General features: G+C 45.0%; 1 protein-coding gene across 1 annotated transcript; it reads right to left on the reverse strand.

Annotated features, from left to right (window-relative positions):
- Positions 1 to 4,578: 4,578 nt before the first annotated feature.
- Positions 4,579 to 15,236, reverse strand: LOC115635172 (BPI fold-containing family B member 3-like). Its single transcript, XM_030533510.1, has 16 exons — positions 15,160 to 15,236; positions 13,949 to 14,074; positions 13,485 to 13,599; positions 12,559 to 12,663; positions 12,073 to 12,213; positions 11,583 to 11,643; positions 10,889 to 10,949; positions 10,018 to 10,109; positions 9,142 to 9,324; positions 8,220 to 8,273; positions 7,958 to 8,122; positions 7,786 to 7,853; positions 7,162 to 7,204; positions 6,032 to 6,095; positions 5,840 to 5,916; positions 4,579 to 4,991 (listed from the first exon to the last, which is right to left on the reverse strand). The coding sequence occupies exons 2-16, from the start codon at positions 14,058 to 14,060 to the stop codon at positions 4,962 to 4,964; spliced, it is 1,371 nt and encodes a 456-aa protein (XP_030389370.1). The 5' UTR covers positions 14,061 to 14,074; positions 15,160 to 15,236; the 3' UTR covers positions 4,579 to 4,961.
- Positions 15,237 to 20,145: the final 4,909 nt, after the last annotated feature.

Raw genomic sequence — 20,145 nt, forward strand, 5'->3', positions numbered from 1 at the left:
AGGACTGGTCACTATCCAGCAGCTGCAGAACATTTGGGGGGGGGGGGGCTGTGAGTGTATGTGTATAAGTATTAAGGTATTTACTAGTAGTTATAGATCATAATAAATGTGGCATCTTTGTCTTGACCCCTAAAACGATTCTGTGTAGTTTTGTCTGTACAACACCTGCACTCATGTCTGTATACATAGGTATGTGACCTGATCCTCACAGATGCTGAGCATTGGCAACTCCCATTGACCTGGGACAATCAGACACTGCTGAAAACCAGGCCACCGATTTAGGTGCCAAAATGCAGATTTTGGTGCCCAGCTTTAGCACCCACTTTTGTGACTGTACCACACAAAATTGCCAGCTAGCCATCTCTATGTACGTGTGTGTGTGTATAGCCCAGAGTCTGGGGCACAACTGTGGCCATTATTTATTTGTTCAGATTTCTAAGCATCTCAGACAATCAGTGCCCAGCCTGTTCGTTGGATGCTCTTCCATTGTTTTAAATGTACAATCCCATCATCCACTGAACATCCCACTCTAATAACCACCCCTGAATTGCACATGCAAATTAGAGATGCAGTTGCACATTCAATTCTGCAAATTCAGATCTCAATGGCTCAGAGATAATGTCAGTGCCAGGATTAGACTAATGAGCTCTAAGTATGTGTCTACACTGCAATTAAAACCTGCAGCTGGCTTGTGCCAGCTGACTTGGGCTAAGGAGCTGTTTAAGGGTGCTGTAGACATTTGGGCTTGGGTTGGAGGGTCCCAGAACTTCTACACTGCAATTAAACAACTCCTTAGCCCAAGCCCCACCAGCCTGAGGCAGCGGGCATGGGCCAGCCACAGATGGCAAACTGCAGTGTAGACAGACCCTGAGTGCCCCAAGCAGGGTCAGCCCGCCAGGGCAAAGCTTCCTTTCATGCAAATGTCGCTGGCTGCTTTTAGTCTCTTTGTTGTCTGTTATGCACAGTTCATTTAGGAAAAACAACTGAAATCACTCACAAACAAGACACTAAGGCCCCTGATAACCTGCCTGTGATGAGCCCAGCAGAACACCACATGGTGCTGAATGCCAGCTCTGAATCGCAGAACAATGGCATCTGGAGCCTGCACGGGGAACAGTCTCCAGGAAAGTTCAGAGGGAGGTTTATGTCCTTAAAGTTTCAACCTGAGAAGTGTTTCCTGAAGTTTATCAGCACAGTTTCTACAGCCTCCATCATGTTATTGATAGAACTGACGCCTTCAACAGACATCGACAAGTCCCTACCCAGTGAGAAATTGAGATTTAGTGTCAGCTACTAGCTTAAATTGCCATCAGCTCATAACGATGCTTTTGTCCTAGTCACCTGAACGGTTAATACCTTTGAGATAAAATCTTTTGTTAGATCCCAGCTAGAGCGGTCAAGTATATCACACAATAAGGGAAAATATGTTTTCAAACCAAGTAATCAGGTCATCAACTGAGCTTATCCATATCAGACTCTTTGGATATAATTACCACCTTCATGGACTCTCATTAAGTGCAGCTCTGGGAAATGCCAGTGGATGTTGCTACAAGAGCAAACATTTTAAATGGGCCATCTTCCCACAGAAAAAGGAACTTTTCTTCACTGATACTCTCAGCTCTGCTGATAGGCCACCTCTGTGAATCGTTGGCAGATTTTCCAAGTTTAAGTGTACACGGTGCTCTGAACTTTTGTCAACAACTGCCATCATTGCATGTGCAAAGTAGGTAATTGTGCATGCAAATTGCCAACCAGTACTGGGCAAGCAGTGAGACAATTACCTGGGAAATCTGAATTATAATTCAATTCCAAGTCGATCGTGCTTTTTTGCTGGTGTTGCTTCCCCATAAACATTAGCGTGGCTGGGGTTTGACCCTCCCTGTCAGTGAAGCCCTGTCAAGGTGGTGCGGGAGGGAAGGGACCAGCCATACAGGGTGGTGCTACACCCCATTGGCCTGCTGGAGTTCAGTGCCCCAGCAGACCCAAACCGATGCCTGTGGAAGGGAAGTTCCATTTGGGCTGACCGAGGAGGAGGCCACGTTTGTGCAGATGCCCTGACTCCTTATGCAAGGGATACAAGATAGCAGTGGCCGCTACTCCAACATGTGGGCCAGAGACCCAACCGTGCAGGGAGAATGCTGAAGCCCTGCTGCTTTCACAAACACTTTAAATGCCCCTTGAGGGACAGAAGAGTGTCCTGCACAAAGACCAGTCACTTGGGTTTGGGCTGGGAGAGTGAATTGCTCTACAAACAATGCCATAAGCAGAGTGGAGGCCCCTGGGAGCTGGAAAGGGCATACTGGGTTATTGAGCTCCCAGAGGGCTGGGGAATAGACAGCAGTGTCATTCAGATGCTCAGTTCTGGAATAGTTAAGTGCCAGTAGAACAGTGCAGTTGCCTCCGTTCCTTCTCAGGACAAATGGTCTCTCAGCTCTCTGGCTCGCAGCACAGAGATCTTCCTTTTGAAAATAGATTTCTGGTGAAAGCCAAGGAGTCTCCCAGCCACAGAGGGAGGAATTTCCAGCCAGATGATTTAGCAAATGGGCTGCTTTCCTATGCAGGGTTTTCTCCAAAACAGCAGCCTGACTACCTTTCCATTTCCTCCACCCCATAACTTTATAGGTCTCTGCGCCAACATGGACATTAACAATTCAGGGCCAGATCCTCTGCTGCTGTAAATTGGTGTAAGCTTGAGACATATCGATGGCACTATATGCAGTGTGCACCAGTGGAGGAGCCAGCCCATGGGCACTACTTCTGTACATCTCCCAAGATCCCCAGTTGTTGAGCCAGAGCCTTACCTGGTGTAAATCTGAGTAGCTCCATTGATTTCTGTGGCTCTGTGCTGACATTATTGGCCTGTTCTCTCCCCAGCAGCTCCCCATAATAGCTGGGAGACAAACTAGAAGTTGCCTGTGTTCAATTTGCACAGCACACGTAATCACCTGTGATGTCCAGCTTGTGAAAGGGTATTTTGAATAGTACCTGGTTCAATGTACCAGGGGAAGGATGTCATCTAGGGCCATAGCAACTCCACAAACCCAACTGCGACCACTAGGTCTGAACGTGGCCCCTGTATACGTGGCTATATACATATCACACACATACCAGATAAACGCAGCCAACAGAAGTTCAAGGAACAAAGCCTCTACCTCTATGGAGAGTGATTAGAGGAATAATTAATAAATGGCTTATGGCCTAATTTTCAGAGGTGCTGAGTGTGTGCAACTCCCTTTGAAAATCAGGCCATTAGTGGTTAACCTCCTAAGATATTTCCAGAAGATCCGCCTAGATCTGCGGCTGAGGAGCATGCAGCATGAGTGTCCTGCTTAGCTGTTGGGTGTAGTGATCTCATCTGTGCGGGGAACACATCTCCTGGCCTCGCAGATAAGGAGCTTCCTTCAAACAGTCTCTTTGAAATGCCAGGAACTTCCCGTTCCCTGGCTCAGCTGTTCCAAAGCTAGGAAGGATGGTTGGTAGTGGCACGAGATTGGAACTCAAGAGACCTGTGTTCGATTCCTGACTCACCCCCAGGCTCCCTGTGTGTCTTTGAGCAACTCACTTGGTCTCCCTTGTACCTCCTCCCCACCCATAAAGTGGGGATAATACGGACTGTACTAGGACTGTGAGATGCTTAGATACTACACTGAAGAGGGCCATGTGAACAGAAAGGCTGTACTCCAGGGCACAGGAATTGCTCCCACTAGGGGAACATAGCCGCTGAAAGGGGGCAGAGAGGCTAGTGCAAACACAGAGGTAACATTACCTACAGCTCTCCATGGGAACTGAGACATTCCTAAGGACACTGTCGCATGTAACTGATTGGTGAACAGACATGCGGGGCGTTGCCTGACTGGCGGGGAAGGACATTGTGACAGTGCTGCATCTGGCACTCTGGTCATTATCTGTACTAATTAGGCCCAGCCTCCCTGAGAAGGCCTAATTGTACAGAGGTGTACCTGATTACCAGGCCAGATTGTAGGGTTAACAACCCTCCGGGATCGTTCTGGAGCCTCCAGGAATTAAAGATTAATCTTTTAATTAACAACTATGTCATGTGATAAAACCTCCAGGAATATGTCCAACCAAACTTGGCAAACCTACCAGATTGGGACTAATTAGCCCATTAGCAGGGAAGCTGTATAAAAAGGCACAGGAAAGCTTGCTAAGGGGGGAAGAGAAGACGAGAAGCAGAAGGCTAGGAGAGCCTGGCGAAGGAAGTCCTCTGAGTAGACCCCGTTCCCCACCCTGCTTTTGGAGAAGGGATTAGAAAGTTGAGATGAAGTGCGGAGACATTGCTCTGTTTTGGGGGGAGGGACCGGTGGTGTTTACAGAATGAAGGCTCAGAGCAGTCTGTGTTTGTGGAAGGGAGGAGTGGCCCGTCGCAGACATGCATTTGGGGTGGCTCAGGCATTGTGCTGAACTTCAGAAATGTGACCCTTAAAGGAGCAGCCTAGCAAACGATGAATGACGGCTCCCTTTTCAGTGTCTTGTCAGATGCAAATTTCTGTATTAGTTGTGTGGCAGTGGGCATGAGGGGGGCAGGGGAGCATTCTGACAACCCGAGTCTTACAGCAAAGGGGAACAAAACCACATCAGGAATGCTGAGGCAATGAAAGCTTTTATTGAAAGGGTAACAAGAAATGGAAAGCACCCCCGTGCACAAGGCAGGGCTCTCGGCTCCAAACTCTCCTGAAGCTTAAGCTGACTGCAGAAGTTTGCTTAGAAAATCCCAATTATTTTCAACCAAGTAAGCAAAAATTTCATTCCTGCTAAGTCTTTTCTACAGCTTGATTCAACGATCAGAAGCAGAACAACATTTTGTTTCTATCGTCATAGCCCTGACTCAAAGTGTCATGGGGAACAAAAGTAAGGAAGTGCAGGGTTCTTCAGTTGTGAATTCTCTCCTCCATCCCGGTGCCAGTGGCAGGCTGTCCCCACACTTGCCCCTCGTAGAAGGGTTAGGCCAGCGCATTAACCAATAAAGCATTCTGTGGGAAAGAGAAGGCACTCGGTCAGGAGAATTCAATTTTCTCCATGGGATTTTCACCAACTTTTCTCACCTGTGCTAGATGGACCATTGAAAGAATTAGCAATGGTTAATGAGTGCTACAGTACCAGTACATAGTACGTTAGGGTTCATGGCCCTAGTTTTGATCACAAGTGGAAATCAGATGGAGGTTCAAATCCAATTTATAGCAAACATGTAATGTATCCATCTCACAAAGCTACTGCATGGGTTAGTATAACTCATCGTCTCATCTCAGGAGACGATTTGACTAGAACAGGATGGGGAGTAACAAATCGTCACCTAGAGTACGGTTAGAAGATTTGACAAGACATACATGTATGAAATTGTGACAGTATGCGGCTCCTGGTTGCACTGTGAAGACTGTGCATTATGTCCCATTCAGTCTGTGGTGAGAAGACATGTGTTTCTCAAATAAAGCAGCAGGGTTTGTAAGGTTTTACCTTGCCGACAAGGTGGGACATTTCAATTGAAGTCCTTACTTTCAGAGGTGGCCTCTAATTTTCTACCGTATTTCGCACCTGCACTAATTGTATGTACAATTTTGTGGATACAAAGTATATCACTTAATTGTCAGAATACTTGATTGCAGCAGCTCAGTCAACAAAGTACTAAAAAATAAACAGACGAAAAATGTAGAGAGCAATTCAGAGGCAGAGTTGAGGCTCTTCTTGAAAATTCAGGACCATGACTGGAAGGGTCTAACTGTACAGTATGTTACTGCGAAGTCTGAGCAAGTGAGACTCCAGAAAAAGAGACCATCGTGAAACTCTACAGGAAACCATCATGAATAAATGAGCAAACCCTTACATTAATGACTTTGACAAGGCCATTCTCCCAGTTCAGGTTGAGAAGATTGGGCAGAGGAATTTCCACCCCCAGGGCATCTGAAATAAACAAGCAGAAACTATCAGCCCTGTGCTAAACAATGTGGTTGTAGCCAATGAGGAAAGACAAGAGAAGGACTCTATGAGACAGAGGACTCAAATATAAAGACCATACCATTGATGAGTGGCACGTATGCAGCATTGAGTATGTCACTGATTAATGGTTCAAGATGTGCAACCTGCAATGGAGAAAGAAGCATCTTAGTGACCACATATTTTATGACTGAAAAGGAGAACATCTGCCCTTTCATTGTGGAGACACTGAATTCGATCCATTCCATCTCCAGATCAGAATGTCCCCCCACCTGCCAGCTAAGACAATCATTTCTTGGGTTGAGACATTCCCATTTCACAGATCACAGGAGGAGGACAGCACGTGTCTCAGTTCCCTGCTGGGCCCCAGACTGTCAAGTCACTTCATTTCTCTGTGACTCTTTGCCTATAAATGGGGATAATAGCACGTCCCTGCCTTGCTGAGGGCTGTGAGGGTAAATACCTTAAAGATGATCAGGTGCTCAGATACTACAGTAATAGAGGCCATCTAACTCATATAGACAGAAAGTGCTGAACGAGAGGTGCCTTCAGTAAGCTCCGTGTCAGGACCCCAGTTAGTCCAATCTGTGATGCCCCTTTTTTATTTTAAGTGAGCATCAAGAGTCCAGAGATTGCTTCAGAATCTCCCACTTGCTTTACACCTAATGCCCCGAACTGCTGTTCTCTCCCCACTAGAGATGCCAGACGCTGGGTGTTCGCTTGTGGAGGTCAAAGCTTCCTCTGCTCTAGGATGATGCTTATAAGGGTATAAAACTGAGTGGTGTCAAATTCATTAAGCAAATTCTATCAGTGCAGGACACTTGGAGCTCTTAAAACGCATATCTTAGGCAAGAGTTTCCCAACTTTTTCAGGACTGAAAGCAGGTGTGTTAATCACAGAAACGACTGACAGGTAATTATGCTCCATTCCTTCCCACCCTCTCCTGCAACCTTCACAAACTCACAAGATGCTCCCAACATGTGCTATTAATTCATGTATTCAAACGCAATTCTTAGAAATCAGAATGGCTTCATATGAGTGATGACTGAGGAGTCAATTAAAATAATCCTCTCCAGGAACGTGAGAATACCAACGTTTTCTCCCACAAGAAAAGCTTGGAAACCAACACTTATTAAAACTTCTGTTCCTTATTCCCTGGATTCAGTCTCCATCATTATTGTACTTTGTTCAGTGTGTGTGTCATGAACTTACATTGAAATGGCTAATTAGCGAAGAAGCCAGTCTGAGGCAGACTCTACAAAAAATGGAAAAAGTCAAGATAGAGTCTAGACTATCCTACGCAATATCAACTTTTCCAATATCTGCATAGCCAGTGGAAAGACATCGTAGATCAGAGAAAACTAATATTTCACTGGGATGGCAACACAGTTACACACACACAAACAGTTTATCATTAAATCAACGGAACATGGAAAATCTAGGATTTGACCTACCAGTGCCTGATTTCCATAGACTACAACGATGAAGTCCAACTCTAATCAAGTCTTCGAGTGTTAATGAGATGCCCATTTGGCCCCTGCTTTTGTCTTACACATGTACAGAAACAATTTTTGTGAAAACCAAGCTGAAAATAGAGGGACATTTTTCAGTAACCAAAGCTCCCTAATTATTTTTTATTCTTTTCAGAGTCCATATTTCAAATATCTGTCGTTACCGAAGTGAGCCCAGGGAATCTACTGTAAAGAATTATCAACTCTTTGTATTTAATTTAAATTGTGCATTTCCATTTAATCTTGTCTGGTTCACTGCCTATTGTTCTCCTGAGGAATATTCCTTCCGATATGAATGAGGCACAAGGGACAAAGCCCCATTTACCTTTCCAGAGATACAGAGACATGGAGTTTGTTGTCTGAAATGGTAGGTTGGACTCTCAGAACAATATCCTGCAATTAGAACAAGAAAATAAAGCAAATTGATTCCTTCCTCTCCCATTTCCAAGATTGAAAACAAAACCCCAAGTCATGTAAACTTTTATCTTTATACTTACAGCATTCAGAACAAAGAGAGACTGCTCGGGGAAATCTAAGGGGGAAACCTCAATGGAAGCAGGGAGCCACACAGTGACACTGCCATTTTTCACCGACACTGCAGGCGTTTCCAGAGCTCTGATCTTCAGCAACGGTTGCTGTGACTCCAGCAGCAGTTTGGAGACCTGTGCAAAGTCACCAGATTCAATTATAGCAAGAAGCAGAAGATTTTGAAGGTAAGAGGGATATGGCAAAAAATCTGAAAAAAATAAAATCACTGACCTCAGGAATGAGAGCGCGAAGCACAGAGGCTGTCAGTGGGATGTCACTGGGAAGCTGAGGGAGAAATACAAAGTGAGTCAGAGAGCTGAATTGCTTCCAAGAAATGGATCCTGCATAAACCATTGTCCCTGTTAATGTTTCTTTGCTCAACCAATTCTCAGGGTTGTTCTACTGGCAGCAGATCTTGCAAGTAGCAGTTTGTTGAGATTATGCAGATACAGTGGATGATGCAAGGAGAATTGTGTGGCCCAGATTCATTTCTGCTGCCACTTCTCTGGCTGCTCTGGCGCTGAACCTGACCCCAGACTGACAGCCATTAATTACTAGCAAGCTGACATCCAGCGTGTCATAGCCTGGATTCTGCAAGTCCTTGCACAGGGAGTTGCAGGAAGCCTGTGGTTGCTATGCTCCAAACAAGGCTGAGCTATGCTACATGTGGGCACAGGTAAGGTGATTTGTCAGTCGTTGGCACTGAGCAGAAGTCTCAAACCTCTTGTGCCCTTACTCTTAAGAGCACAGAGTAAAAAACTTGCAGGGTATGCACAGAAAATGGGCTTGTCTCAAGAGACAAGGGCTTAATTGCCAACAAGGGGTGCAGCTGGACTCTCCCCTCTATGACCTTACTGCTACTACTAGATGGAGAGAAGTCAATGGCCATGCAGAAGCCCTCTTAATAAGGCAGGATCAGGTTCCCCTGCTCATCAATGTTTTTACCTTGTGTTCACATGTTCAGCATCCCACCCCATGCTGTGCAAACTCAAGCCCCATGTGTTATCAAAATGCACAAGGCGGGAACCTTATCCTAAGGAATCAAACTATTCCTAGGTCATCTGAGAGCAAAAATAGAGGAGGGGGCCTAAAGGTGGCATGCCTGGGCAGAAGGCTCAAAGGAAATGGATCCCTTCCGGTTTGCTGCGCTCACCTTTTGAGCTGCGATGTCTGTGCTGAGATTCCCAGGCGCCAGCAGCAGCTTGAGCACGGAGCTGAGGAGGCACACAGAGAGGCCCACCTGGGAAGAGCTGGCCACCACGGACGGCAGAGATACAATTGCTGCTGAGCACGCAGGATCGTCGACTTTATAGCCAAGCAAATCCTCAACTATAGCCTGAAAGAAAGTTTAGAAGGGGCGGGGGGAAGGGGAACATCCATAAAGCTCCCTACAATGAAATACACTCGTCATTAAGCCAATATTACTGTGGCCAATCTGTATAGTAAGATTCCATTCATAAATAGTTTATAAATGGTCTGTGCACAATTAATAGATGTTTTAATAAATAGTTAATCAATTGTGAAAACATCCAACAGATCAATAGGTTGCTTATAGCCATGGCTTACAAACATCTCTGATATCATCTACTGATGTCCTCATAACCATCAACAACACATACTACTGATGTAACGTTTATTAGCCATCTATCAACTCTTTAGAAATGGAAACTTAATATGACGCATGATCATTGTTGCTTTAGGCAATGCTAGCATTAGGTGCTTCTGACTGAAGATCAACTTAACATTGTTGCATTAAACTAGCAAATATCTAAGCTGCTGTTCACCTCTCATATCCGATCGTCAAGCTTTAGTGCATGATGAAGTCTACAGAGAGTGAGGAAGTGACAGTAATAAAATGACCAGTCACTGGGCTGCAGCCCACAGCCTCTTTGAACGAGTCCTCTGTTGCAGACAACTGGAAAACAGGGGGCTCCTTTGAGAAATCGTCACCACACCGAAGGGGACCACAAGAACCATCCAGCATTGCGGACTCAGGGATGCGCACGCTAAGGAAAGCGACAGCACTTACATTTAAATCCAGTTTGATCGCCGCATCACTGACCACAGAGAAGCTCGCCAAAGTGTACTGGAGATTTCCTACCACGCCCAGTGGGACCACGGCTGCAAGGAGACAAGGAGCCTCTTACAATGGGATGATGAGGAAAAGCCCCTGCTCTCTGTTCCTGTTGTTATTTGTTATTTTTTGTATTCTCATCTCACCTAGGAGCCCAGCCAGGCACCAGGACCCCGCTATGGTGAGCGCCGTGCAGACACAGAACAGACTGTCCCTGTCTGGCATTGCTTATGCACAAAGTATTTCCAGGTATCCCCAATCACCTACTCCCAGCAGAACAGTGCTGAGAGCAGCAGTCCTTGAAAGGACCCGCACTGGAAAGAGAACCTGCAGAGAAACACCCAGCTGCAGAGCCGGGTCACTCTGAGCAAAGCCGTACGAATTGGCTCAGAACTGAGCTGTGAAGCTCTCTCAGGACCAAGTGGCTCTTAGAATGGAGAAGGTTGTAGGCTTCCTGTGGGAAGTCCCAAAGCAGCCATTGAACTTTCCCAGCATCTTCTCTATCAGAAACTGTACAGAGTTTTCCCCCCACATTGGGAAGGTTTGTTCCCATCCCCTGTTCTTTGGATCACTTGGCTCTGAAATAATCTCACCTCCAGCACCAGAGCACTGATTGCTTCTACCACCTACAGCCTATGGCTGCCCCTTCTGCTGCAGGTCAGCTTAACAACGGCTCAAAGATTTAGAAAACCCGGTAGATCCTTTAGGTGAAATACTCTTGTAAAATCAGATCATTTTTCATATTGCGCAGCTACAAAGTGCTGAACTGGACCAGGAAGGGACTATTTTGGAACAGGAAGGAAGGAGGAAGTGACCAGAGACTTACAGTTCACGGTGCTCAGCAGAGAGTTCGTGGCGTTGAGCACGGAATCAATTAAAGGACACAGCTGTAACACACAGGGAAAAGATCCTACTGCACGAGACTCTCCCAGTAACTGGATTCTGTCACAGGCTGTATCATACTGGTACAGTCAGAGGAATATTGCCAGTTCATGAACTTGGCAAGAAGCTGCCGTAATGCAGCCCAGGAAGTTCATTGTCTGCATGGGGAAGCCTCTTAGAAAGCCTCCTCCACACCCTCTCTGCTGACAAATGAAGGACCAATGCTGGTCTCTCAAAAGGGGTACAATTGTGGTGTACCAAGGGGTGCAGAAGCTCACCTCTCTGCACAGTGTGTGGACCCTCTGAATCCAGGTGAACTTCAGCCCAGGACAAGATTTTCACAGCTTATGTGCACAAAATGCACAGTTAATTCATGTACACATTGACTGGGAATGCGGACTGGAGTAAGTGAGCATGCAGATAGCTAGGCACATGACAATCACAAGGGCCCAGTTTTCAAAATGGTGGGCCAGCCCCTCCTTGGAGGGGTGAGCCTTTACTCTCAGGAATGGACCTTTCTCGTGAGAGGTGCCCCAATGACTTAATGCAATAGGGTCCATGCAGCTGACTACTTGTTTGCACATTTGGGCTTCTCAGGAATCACTTTGATCCTTGCCACCATTGCTTTGCACACTTACCACTCCATCAAAGAGGTTCCCAGGGGCCTTGTTTAGGACATCTGGATCTAGTTGGAGCACACTAAACAACAGAAGAATATATAATCAGAGATGATGCCGGCTAGTAACCGGAAAATGAATGTAATCAGCACAAGAGAAATCGAACTGCTCTCTCGTAGCTTCACACTGTCCTCCACACAGCGCAGTGCTGGGATTTTGTTCTGAAATTAATAGCTAAGAAAGAAATTCAGGATCTGGCCCAATATTAGGATTAATATGCATCCATGTATAGTGCACCACAATGCAGAAACTCTCTCTTTTGGCCATTTGAGCCAAATCTTTGACAGAAACGTTCTAGTCACAACAAATGAATACGGCACTGAGGTATCCTAAGTATCAAACACAAGAATTAGCAAATTTATTCTCTTTGAAGATAATAGTAAAAATGGCTGATGCCAGCCCATCTATGGCACATGGTCTTTGTGGCACAGCAGATATCTGTGGTACCCACTTGTGGAGGATCCGAACGTTAACAAGCTGCGTCGTGCAGTGTTCAACGGTTAACTTGGGGGCATCCTTGCCATGTTGTGCCAGTCTGGCTCTTGCGGTAATGTTCACTTCCACCTGGAGATCGAGCACCTTACCTAGAAGGCTGAAAGCAGACAGAGGAATTAATTGCATCCATCTTAACAATCGCCCCTGCTGATTGACTCTGCAAAAAGAGGGCTAATGGTCTCTTTACAGGACGCGTCTACATGCTAAACTGGGGCTCTCTGATTAACTCACCACTGTTTCACACTATCCTCTCTCTGTTATTTCTGAGCCGTGTGAACCTTTAAAGGTGGAAATATGGTTAATAAATGACAGCTGTTGATATACACAAGTCTGTGAAAGAAACGACTCTGTCCACAGAAAGCCGGGAGGACTGCGTCCTGGCCTGAGTTTTCTCGCGTTGCACTCTTTTGCTTTATGGCCCCCTTCAGGGAAGACTACTCACTCTTTCCCTTTAATTAACACTTCGGTGTAGATGTTCAGCTGGACCCCCACTTCTGGCAGGAGCTTCAGCGATACTTTTGGGAGAGTAAGTTTTTTTATTTCCAGCCTGGCGACCAAAAGAAAACAAGAAGTAGGCAAGAGGACAGTAGTGCTGAGGACACGGACTCTCCATAGCCCAGTGTTCATCCCCTCAGCCTGCCAGTCCCCCTGGAAGTGGCTTCATGTGCTAGAGGGGTTTCAGTGTGGGAGTTTAAGCTACGTTTTCACAGTGCTTTAATTCCACTGTGTGCTGGGAACTCTCCCTCCTGCACAAGTAGAACTGGGTACAGGGTTTTTTCCTTCAAGGGCTTATACTAGCTTTTAATACTTTAAAACCCCAAAACAGAGGGGAAAACCCACCAACTGCAATTTCAGGCGTCACCATTGGGTGGTTGTGAAGCACACGTAGGTTCATCACTTATTGAGTTGCTCATATTGATGGTAATGAGTCATATTCTGGACAGGCGAGTACATAGGCACATACTCAAAAACATGGTCTCAGCACTACGTGGGATAAATGCTTGCTCCAATCTTAGATCCCCAAAAGATCACGGAGAAGTTGCACCACTGCTCCTCACTGACTCGGACCAGCAGAGGGATGTTATTGGGGGTGGCCAGTGGGTCAGGGTGCACAAGTGGATGATCAGAGCCGACAGAGATGAATGCAGACCGCACTTCCTGCTAGATTATTCTCTCTCATTAGAAACGTACTGGAGTAGGGAGGGGAGGGGACTGCTCATATCCAGAATGGGGCCAGACATCAGCACTGCCTTTTGCAACATCTTTGTGCTCCTCGTTGGAAGCTGGTTCTGCCAGTTTCCCCTTCCCCCATTGGCCAGAAATCAGCCCGTGGTTTGTTCACTGACACCTGGGCTGCCCCCGACTTACCTTGTGATGCCAGTGCCCAGCAGATTTCCCAGGTTGAGGGGCCCCCCATTGCCAGCTAACACGAGTCCTAGCACACTTCTGAGAATGTCATCTCTGTGGAACAAGTCATCTATAACTGAAGAGATGACCAGTGGTTAGAGGAGGTAAGGCAGGTTTCACCCCCAACCATGTAGCCTAGGGCACGTCTCCTCCCCCGCCCGTGCTGTGGTTTCCTCATTTGTGAAGTGGGTTTGGTGATAGTTTCCCACCTGGATAAAGCCCTTTGAAATCTTTGGGTACAAAGTACTTTATAAATGCAAGAATGACTCTGATTATCATTGTGATTGATACTCAGTGACTTTGGTACCACCCGCAGCTTTTCTGTGTAGGAGCAAATGAAAGGAAGGACAAAATGGTTCCAAAAATCGTAATAAATCTGACCCCTTCCACAACACTGAATTGAATAGTATTCTAATAAAACTTACTTTTTCCTAATACGTTTGGATTCACCCTGGCACAAACTTGAGCAGCACCATCTAGCCCTTGAGAGGGGGTCAACAGGCTGCCGAAGAGGAGAATGGCCCAAATCCTTAGCATCTTGGCTGTGGTATCTGTGAAAAGCATTCCCAGCCCGTTAAACATCAGAGGATGATGATCAGGAACCAGAGACAGGACACGGTGCCAGAGGGGATTAGAATAGACAGGGAAAGAAGCCAGTTGCACAGAATGAAGGGGAAACAGAGAGAAAGGAGGAAGGCATCGCAGAGGGGATCCATTTAGCAACGAGCGGATGAGTGGCAATAAGTGCTTGTGGCCAACTCCTTATCCCGCTGAAGTTAATGAAGTAAAATTACCATGGATTTAGAAGAGACAAAACTTGAACCTTCCATGGATGACTTCCATAATGGAGCCATGTGAAAAGAGCAAGCAGGTATCCCACTTTCCTTACTCCCTCGCCTTAGGATAGTTGCATCATTTTCTTCATTCCATCGGGAATGGTTTCCGGAATTTTTGCATTGGAGTTTGACTGAGAATTTTCTCCCACAAACCAGAACCTGTATCCCACATGTAGGGGAGGCAGAACCTTGTTTGCAACACGACACGTCATGAACGTTAATGGGATGGCAGAGACATAGGTTTCACTGAAGAGTCAGCTAAGAAGGAGTGCAAACCCTTATTCCACACAAGTCTCTGATAAAAACATGAAGTGTCTAAACATGTTAGAGTTGTTTTTCAAGGACCATGTTAAAGGAAAGGACGGCAGGAACACATCACTTTTATTTTTTGGTTTTAGAGATATTACAAGCTCCGGCCATACAGTCCCTATACTTAAATGTGGGACACAAGTAGAATTAGTATCGTCTCAAGAACCAGAATGAACTTCGTCATTGCTCCCATTGCATCAACACATGTACATGGAAATACAATAACAGAGCAAAAAGCATCAGGATAAAAATTAAGGGTCAAATTCACCTTGGGTCTAAGCATACTTGGTTTATGGAACTACTCAAGGGATGATTTTAATTATTATTATTATTTATAAAAACCTTGAAATAATATTTCAAGAATTCTCAACAACATGCAGCGAGCATACATCTGTGCAATCTCTCTGCTCCCCTTTGTCTGTGATGGTGGATTTGCTTTCGTCCAGGCTTGATCTAAGAGAATGCTCTTCAGAGAGTAGTTTTGGTCTTACCTTCGCAAGCTCTTGGTCACTAAGAAAGGTCTCAAGAGTTGTCGTCCTTCTCTGCAGCTGACCTGCAACTGGCAGCCCCTATATACAAAAAAATCTGTGACTGGAATGAAGAAAATGACATGACTGAGAAAAAGTCAAGGTAATTGTTTGCGTTTAACAACAAGGTGTGGTCTCTGATGTCTTCCAGTGCAAATATTTCCTTATAGATGTGAAAAGTTAGGTAAATTATTGAGCAACACGTGTCAAATGCACAGCCTTCTTTCTGGCCAGCATTTAGTTCAGCATTCCAAGTGCAAATCCATAAGGGTTGATTTAAAAGATCCTTGCCTCTTTGCTAGTCTAGTGCAGTAAGTTTTTTGCCTTGCTGCTCAGCTGAGTAGTAAAACTGGGATTGGCTGTAGGGTTGGTTGAAAATCTTCCATAGAAACAGTTTTTGATGGATATGTGGGTCTTTCATTAGACGAGGTGGGGATAGGGAAGAGAGAAAAAAAGTGTCTGCTTTCCTCGGAAAATTTCAACTTATAAGGAAACCTGACCACCTGAAAACAAAAACCTTTTCAGTTTTCAGCCAAATACCAAAAAAAAATCAGCTAAACTCAAAACACTGCAATTCAGAAATGCCACCACAGGGGGCTCATGCAATTTGTAGTTCGGGTATCTCATGCCCCCATCCACCTCTACAGGCTGAGTTCTCCAGCTAGACTACATCTCCTATGATGCACCACAACCAGGGGCTCCCAGCATGCACTGTGATGGCTTAGCAAGGGAGAGGCTATGGTGTACCGTTGGAAATGAAGCCCAGCATACACAGGAGAAGGAAGGTGTGGGGCACTTGAACTATAACTCCCAAGAGGCACTGCAGCATCATTTCCAATTTGAAATTTTTAGTTTTCAGCCAGAAGTTTTTGGCTTTCCATTTTTCACCAAAAAGTCAAAATGTTCTGTGGAAAATGTTAACAAAAACAATTCTCCAGCCAGATCAATTAGTGTGGCCTAAACCCTGTTCAGTTTGTTTGAAGTTGGTGAAGTACAGGTAGGAGCTAGCAAGGAATAGTCAAGAGTCCGTTTAAATATAGCACATGAAGGCAGGCAAGCTGAATATTGACAAAATGTACAAGTGTTATATACAAATGCTAGAACTCTAAACACTAAGAATTGTGAACTAGAATACCTGGCATTAAATGAGGATATGATATAATGGGCATCATGGAAATGGAATGAGGATAATCAGTGGGCCAGGGTAAAACCCAGGTACAAAATATATGGGAATGAGAGAACAGGTCGCCTTGGTTGGGGGAGCGGCACTGGATGTTGAAGAAAAGCGTAAAGTAACAATCGCAAATGCATCCAACTGTACCGCAGAGTCTCTATGGCTAGAAATTCCGTGTTTGAACGATAGGAGCATAGCAGTAGGAACGTACCACTGACAACCTGACCAGGATGGGGGTGGGGATTATAAAATGCTCAGGGAGAGCAGAGAGGCTTAAAAGGCAGGAAATAACAATAATGGGGAATTTCAACTGTCTTCCTATTGAATGGGTTCATGTCACCTCAGGAAGGGAGACAAAGATAACATTTCTGCTGACTGACTCCTGGAGCAACTAGTCCTGGAACCCACAAGAGGAGAGGCAATTCCTGAGTTAGTCCTAAATGGAGCACAGGCTCTGGCCCAAGAGGCGAATATAGCCGAACCATTCAGTAATAGCAACCGCAATGTCATTAAATTGAAGATCTTTGGTGGGGGAGGGGAAATACCAAAGAAACCCACCACTGTGACATTTAACTCAGGGGTAGGCAACCTATGGCAAGTGTGCCAAAGGCGGCACGTGAGCTGATTTTCAGTGGCACTCACACTGCCCGGGTCCTGGCCACCGGTCTGGGGGGCTCTGCATTTTAATTTAATTTTAAATGAAGCTTCCTAAACATTTAAAAAAACTTATTTACTTTACATACAACAATAGTTTAGTTATATACTATAGACTTATAGAAAGAGACCTTCTAAAAACGTTACAATGTATGCCTGGCAAGTGAAACCTTAAATCAGAGTGAATGAATCAGACTTGGCACAGCACTTCTGAATGGTTGCTGACCCCTGATTTAACTTCAAGAAGGGGAACTACACAAAAACAAGGCAGCTAGTTAAACAGAAATTAAAAGGAACAGTCATAATAGTAAAATGCCTGCCGGCTGCAAGGAGACTATTAAAAATACCATAGTTGAGGCTCAGACTAAAAGTATGCCCCAAGTTGAAAGCAAACAATAAGAGGATCAAAATGTGCCACCGTGGCTAAACAGGAGAGTAAAAGAAGCAGTTAGAAGCAAGAAAGCATTTGACCCTTGGGCGTGAAATCCAGCTGAGGAAAGCAGAAAGGAGCATAAACTCTGGCAAGTCAAGTACAAAAGTATAATAAGGCAGGCCAAGAAAGTGAGTTGCTCTTTAACTTCTAGAGACACAAAAACTAACAGCAAAACTTTTTTTTAAATACATCAGAAGCAGGAAGCCTGCAAACAGGCAGTGGGGCCACTGGACGATTGAGATGCTAAAGGAACACTCGAGCACAATAAGGCCGCTGCGGAGAAACTAAATTAATTCTTTGCATCAGTTTTCTCGACTGAGGATGTGCAGAAGAGCCCCACAGCTGAGCCATTTTTTTTTAAGATGACAAATCTGAGGAATTGTTCCAGGTACAGGTGTCATTAGAGGTGGTTTTGGAACAAATTGATAAATGAAACAGTAATAAGTCACCAGGACCAGATGGTTTTCACCCAAGAGTTCTGAAGGAACTCAAATGTGAAATTGCAGAACTACTAACTATGGTATGTAACCTATCATTTAAATCAGTCTCTGCACCATATGATTGGAGGATAGCTAATGTAACTCTGATTTTTAAAAAAGGCTCCAGAGGTGATCCCAGCAATTACAGGCCTGTAAGCCTGACTTCAGTACCAGGCAAACTGGTTGAAATGATAGTAAAGAACAGAGTTATCAAACACAATAATGTTGGAGAAGAGTCAACACGGCTTTTGTAAAGGAAAATCATGCCTCACCAATCTATTAGAATTCTTTGAAGGTGTCAACAAGCATCTGGACAAGGGTGATATAGTGTACTTAGGCTTTCAGAAAGCCTTTGACAAAGTCCCCTACCAGAGGCTCTAAAGCAAAGTAAGCTGTTATGGGGTAAGAGGAAGGCGTCTCGTGGATTAGTAATTAGTTAAAAGACAGGAAATAAAGGGTAAGAATAAATGGTCACAGTAGAGAGATGTATAGAATGGATCCCTCAAGGATCTGTACTGGGACCAGTGCTGTTCAGCATGTTCAAAAATAATCTGGAAAATGGAGGGAACAGTGTGGTGGCAAAAATCTACAGACCATATAAAATTACTCAATATAGTTAAATTGAAAGCTGACAGAGGAATTACAAAGGGATCTCACAAAACTGGGTGACTGGGCAACAAAATGGCAGATGGAATCCAATACCGATAAGTGCAAAGTAATGCACATGGGAAAACATAATCCCAGCTACACAAATCTGGTGTCTAAATTAGCTGATACCACTGAAGAAAAATCTGTATGATGGACACAGCACTGACCAGCCAAGGGAAAGAGGAAGCCATGTGAGTTAATACAGGGCTCAAGGTCCAGAAGTCAGGAGGAATCTAGGCTGTAGGCACTGATTTTTTTGGCCTGGTGCTGGCACCACAATAAATTATAACCCACCCACTGCACGGTGTGCATGTTTCCTGCCCTAGCTGGCACATCAAGCAGTACCCATGAGGTCTTGTCTCCGTTGAGCCACTGAGTGACCACACACAATGCACTGAGGGCCAGCTTGTGGCATAAAGTCACTGGGTCATGTGGAGATGCCTTTTCCATTTGGTAAAACCAGTTCTATGAGCCATCCACCTGGGAGAGAGGGTCCCAGGGATGCACCGATAGACCAGTCCCTGCAGACAAAGGGGGATCGGTGGGGTACGTGATTAGTTGTGAATGAACCACTCATTACTATTAGAGAGACTCCCAAATGGGATTCTCTGCACTTATGAGGCACAATGCAGGACCCACTAGAAAAGCACCTGCTCAGATTTAACACTTTGTTTAAACTTCTGACAGAAAGACATGGCCACAGAGGATTAGCTGAGATGGCTTTTGTCTCACGCTACTTCCAGCTTTAAAGATCTCATCTTACAGCCAAAGTCAGCATAGGAGAGGTGCCAAGGTACTTATAATGCTGCCATTGTCCCAGCAACTTAATCACTCACTAACCTCAAAAGAACAACAGGTTTCATTGCTGGCTAGAACACGACATGTAATGAAATATAAGTGTGTGTTGATAAAGGAGCTCATCTAAGTCACATCGAACTTTGAGTGGATGAAAATAATGAGCATGAAATCAGCATAAGCAGAGCTCTGGTAAATGTCACTGGGATTAATCAAGAAGACCGAACTGTGTAATAATGGGATACCTTTCCATGACAAAGAGCCGCTGCTCATTAGTGACCTTTCAGTCATGCTCATAAGTTGGCTTCCTGTCAGCTGTACTCAACTAACGGTGTCAATGGAAGTCATGTGCCTGTTTTAAGGGCACCATAATGGCATTACATATGTTGTGCAAATTGAAGGGGATTTTCTTAAAAAGATTCACATTGAGACCAGTTCTAAGGTACTTTCATAAAAGTAACTCGCAAGACACAACGATTAAGAAATTAAATTATTGTAGGAAGAAAGCAATAGAGATGAAATTGGAGGATATGAGACTCTAGTTCAAAAGGAGAATGGGATGAATATACGATTTTGGTACTAGTAATCACTGTGCAATCTTAATTGGAAAGCAGATGACATACCTAAGCAGAGACTATGGCTTGTCTACACTTGAAATGGTACTGTGGCAGAGCCGCACCACTTCTGAGTAGACGGTACCTATGCCAACAGGACAGGTTCTCCCATCGGTGCAGGAAATCCACCCTCCAAGAGGCAGCAGCTAGGTT

Source organism: Gopherus evgoodei, chromosome 14 (assembly GCF_007399415.2).
Source record: "Gopherus evgoodei ecotype Sinaloan lineage chromosome 14, rGopEvg1_v1.p, whole genome shotgun sequence".
NCBI classification, from domain to species: Eukaryota; Metazoa; Chordata; order Testudines; family Testudinidae; genus Gopherus; species Gopherus evgoodei.

Bases quoted from the DNA above. Each gene is read 5' to 3' on its own strand.
- LOC115635172 (XM_030533510.1), bottom strand. From the start codon at position 14,060: ATGCTAAGGATTTGGGCCATTCTCCTCTTCGGCAGCCTGTTGACCCCC. The intron at 11,644-12,072 runs GTGGGTACCACA...TCTGTTGTTTAG, and splicing joins AACGTTCGGATCCTCCACAA to TGTGCTCCAACTAGATCCAG. The intron at 8,123-8,219 runs GTCAGTGATTTT...GACTTTGCACAG, and splicing joins TTCGCGCTCTCATTCCTGAG to GTCTCCAAACTGCTGCTGGA.